Here is a 4,183-nt window from a genome sequence, read left to right as displayed (position 1 = left end):
TGGTAGTGGTATGGCTCTGCTGCTGGTTTTATTAGGGTGTATTAGTTGATATGAGGCTTCAGTGTGGTAGTGGGTTGGTATGGCTCTGCTGTTGGTTTTATTAGGGTGTATTAGTTGATATGAGGCTTCAGTGTGGTAGCGGGTTGATATGGCTCTGCTGCTGGTTTTATTAGGGTGTATTAGTTAATGTAAGGCTTCAGTGTGGTAGTGGGTTGATATGGCTCTGCTGCTGGTTTTATTAGGGTGTATTAGTTGATATGAGGCTTCAGTGTGGTAGTGGGTTGGCTCTGCTGCTGGTTTTATTAGGGTGTATTAGTTGATATGAGGCTTCAGTGTGGTAGTGGGTTGATATAGCTCTGCTGCTGGTTTTATTAGGGTGTCTTAGTTCATATGAGGTTTCAGTGTGGTAGTGGGTTGATATGGCTCTGCTGCTGGTTTTATTAGGTTGTATTAGTTAATGTAAGGCTTCAGTTTGGTAGTGGATGGATATGGCTCTGCTGCTGGTTTTATTAGGGTGTATTAGTTGATATGAGGCTTCAGTGTGGTAGTGGGTTGGTATGGCTCTGCTGCTGGTTTTATTAGGGTGTATTAGTTAATGTAAGGCTTCAGTTTGGTAGTGGATGGATATGGCTCTGCTGCTGGTTTTATTAGGGTGTATTAGTTGATATGAGGCTTCAGTGTGGTAGTGGGTTGGTATGGCTCTGCTGCTGAAACAGAGATGTTCGTAGTAGAGAATTATGAGTGTCTTTAGGAATGTTTCAGAACTCAAGTATAGACATCCTCTGTATCAGGGTTACGTCTTCAGGTTTAATATTCCCTTCCTCCTCTGTCTGTTAGTTGTCTGAAGGAGAAGCTTCAGCATCTCTAGGCTGCTGCTTTGTCTGATTGACTGAATGGCTATTGACTCACTCTGTACAGACTTCTGTCTGGCTCATAGGAAACGTGGTCTTCTACACCAATACTCCAGGGGAGGAGAGAGCAAGGCGGTGGAGGAGAGGGAGGAGTGGGAAGAGGGGGGAGGGGAGAGGGAATACAGGAGAGGGGGAGACAGGGGAGGGGAGAGCGAGGCAGAGGAGGAAAGGGGGGAGAAGGAGAGGAGGATGATAGAGGAAATGCTATGGAAAAGAAGAGGGCAGGAAGAGGAAGCTGCCACTTTATCCATCCATTCACTGATTGAACACCTGGTTTCCCAGGTCTAAATTAGTTTCCGATTTAAACAGAAATAACTAAAACCAGCAGTCGGAGGTGTTCTTCCTTGGTCTGTCTGTCTGCACTTGGTCAGATACATTATGTGTGATTAGACATTCTCCTCTGCAGGGACTACCTGGTCCATACTATAGTAATGATTATAGAAGATACATTATGTGTGGTTATACATTCTCCTCTACAGGGACTACCTGGTCCATACTATAGTAATGATTATTGATCCTCTCCTCTGCAGGGAGTACCTGGTCCATACTATAGTAATGATTATTGATCCTCTCCTCTGCAGGGAGTACCTGGGAAAGCAGCTCCAGTCGTCTGACCAGCAGCAGCAACAGGCTGTGGCCGTTAGGACCTGAACTCTAACCCCTGACAACAGGCCATGGCCGCCAGAAGCTCTAACCCCTGACCCCTGCATGAAACCTACTGGGTGTCTGGGTCATACAGACATGTAGTGGGCTGTCTGAGTGTGTTACTGGCTGTCTGCGTGTGTTACTGGCTGTCTGCGTGTGTTACTGGCTGGCTGAGTGTGTGTCGTCCAATGAAATTAACAGTCCAGTTTATGTCATGATGAGTTAAAAGGTGTGGCTCTAATTACCTGTCCACTCTCCTGTTCTCTTCTCCTCTGTTCTCTACCCTTCTGTTGTCTCCTCTGGTCTCATCTCCTTTCCTCTGCTCTCTTCTCCTCTGGTCTCTACCCTCCTGTTGTCTCATCTACTCTCTTCTTCTCTGGTCTCTCTCTCTTCTCCTCTGGTCTCTCTCTCTTCTCCTCTGGTCTCTCTCTTCTTCTCTGGTCTCTCTCTTCTTCTCTGGTCTCTCTCTTCTTCTCTGGTCTCTCTCTTCTTCTCTGGTCTCTCTCTCTTCTTCTCTGGTCTCTCTCTCTTCTCCTCTGGTCTCTCTCTTCTTCTCTGGTCTCTCTCTCTTCTCCTCTGGTCTCTCTCTTCTTCTCCTCTGGTCTCTCTCTTCTTCTCCTCTGGTCTCTCTCTTCTTCTCCTCTGGTCTCTCTCTTCTTCTCCTCTGGTCTCTCTCTTCTTCTCTGGTCTCTCTCTTCTCCTCTGGTCTTTCTCTTCTCCTCTGGTCTCTCTCTTCTCCTCTGGTCTCTCTCTTCTTCTCTGGTCTCTCTCTTCTTCTCTGGTCTTTCTCTTCTTCTCTGGTCTCTCTCTTCTTCTCTGGTCTCTCTCTTCTTCTCTGGTCTCTCTCTTCTTCTCTGGTCTCTCTCTTCTTCTCTGGTCTCTCTCTTCTTCTCTGGTCTCTCTCTCTTCTCCTCTGGTCTCTCTCTCTTCTCCTCTGGTCTCTCTCTCTTCTCCTCTGGTCTCTCTCTCTTCTCCTCTGGTCTCTCTCTCTTCTCCTCTGGTCTCTCTCTCTTCTCCTCTGGTCTCTCTCTCTTCTCCTCTGGTCTCTCTCTCTTCTCCTCTGGTCTCTCTCTCTTCTCCTCTGGTCTCTCTCGCTTCTCCTCTGGTCTCTCTCTCTTCTCCTCTGGTCTCTCTCGCTTCTCCTCTGGTCTCTCTCGCTTCTCCTCTGGTCTCTCTCGCTTCTCCTCTGGTCTCTCTCGCTTCTCCTCTGGTCTCTCTCGCTTCTCCTCTGGTCTCTCTCGCTTCTCCTCTGGTCTCTCTCGCTTCTCCTCTGGTCTCTCTCGCTTCTCCTCTGGTCTCTCTCGCTTCTCCTCTGGTCTCTCTCGCTTCTCCTCTGGTCTCCTCTCTACTGACTGTAGCTTAATTTCCTGCTTGTGGTTTATTAATGATATTATGTGAAGTGTCCTCACAGCTAAGTGATGTTAGTGATTTGAATAGTACTTGATGTTGTGATAAATGTAAAATTGAAGAAGTTACTTATGTGTTAAACATTATGAGTATGCATTCCAATAAAGTGTAATCTAGAAGGACTGGTAGTGTTTCTTCCCTGGTTCTGTTTGTTGACTGCAGGTTTATGGCTCATTTACAGCTAAAGGACATATTATTTTATGAAATGTCTTGGTTCGTTTAAGATGTATATCTGAAGGTCCTTAACTTTCTGTCAAACACTGGACCACTTGGTAGGCATCCCCATGGCAACTTAGACCTCAGCTGTGTGTGTGTGTGTGTGTCTGTGTCTGTCTGTGTGTCTGTCTGTGTGTCTGTCTGTGTCTGTCTGTGTGTCTGTGTCTGTCTGTCTGTCTGTCTGTGTCCTGTCTGTGTCTGTCTGTCTGTGTCTGTCTGTGTCTGTCTGTCTGTGTGTGTGTCTGTCTGTGTGTGTGTCTGTCTGTGTCTGTCTGTGTCTGTCTGTGTGTTTGTCTGTCTGTGTCGTCTGTGTCTGTGTGTGTGTGTGTGTGTGGTTAACACTGTCTATCGGAAACAGTCGGTGAAGAGCGTCTACAAGAAAATCACGGAAACAAACTGCCCATGTCTGGGAGTAAACCAAGAAGTACTATAGTATGGACCTGTAAACCTATACAAGCCTGAAACAGACATTACAGCTCACATGCAGCAGACCTGAGAGCAGCTGAGTAATATTATACAGCAACCGCAGCTATGATCAAACGGGTTTATACAGAGCATAAAGCCACTGGTCTGTTGTGAGGGGCTGTCTGTACTGCAGGGACCAGTATAAACCACTGGTCTGTTGTGAGGGGCTGTCTGTACTGCAGGGACCAGTATAAACCACTGGTCTGTTGTGAGGGGCTGTCTGTACTGCAGGGACCAGTATAAACCACCGGTCTGTTGTGAGAGGCTGTCTGTACTGCTGGGACCAGTATAAACCACTGGTCTGTTGTGAGAGGCTGCCTGTACTGCTGGGACCAGTATAAGCCACTGGTCTGTTGTGAGGGGCTGTCTGTACTGCTGGGGACCAGTATAAACCACTGGTCTGTTGTGAGGGGCTGTCTGTACTGCTGGGACCAGCATAAATCCACTGGTCTGTTGTGAGGGGCTGTCTGTACTGCTGGGACCAGTATAAACCACTGGTCTGTTGTGAGAGGCTGTCTGTACTGCTGGGACCAGTATAA

At 47.5% G+C, this 4,183-nt stretch overlaps 1 protein-coding gene across 1 annotated transcript in view; it reads left to right on the top strand.

Moving 5' to 3' along the window:
- The window catches only part of LOC129843512 (V-type proton ATPase subunit H-like), a 111,333-nt gene extending 108,248 nt beyond the window's left edge, over positions 1-3,085 (top strand). The window contains exon 14 of the mRNA XM_055912272.1: positions 1,493-3,085. Coding sequence (XP_055768247.1) covers positions 1,493-1,562 — 70 coding nt within the window. The 3' untranslated portion in view covers positions 1,563-3,085. The remainder of the gene's footprint in view (positions 1-1,492) is intronic.
- The last annotated feature ends 1,098 nt before the right edge of the window (positions 3,086-4,183 follow it).

This window comes from Salvelinus fontinalis, unplaced genomic scaffold (assembly GCF_029448725.1).
Source record: "Salvelinus fontinalis isolate EN_2023a unplaced genomic scaffold, ASM2944872v1 scaffold_0151, whole genome shotgun sequence".
In the NCBI taxonomy this organism is placed as follows: domain Eukaryota; kingdom Metazoa; phylum Chordata; class Actinopteri; order Salmoniformes; family Salmonidae; genus Salvelinus; species Salvelinus fontinalis.
The sequence above is the reverse complement of the archived record's forward strand: the minus strand, read 5'-3'. Positions and strand labels throughout refer to the sequence as shown.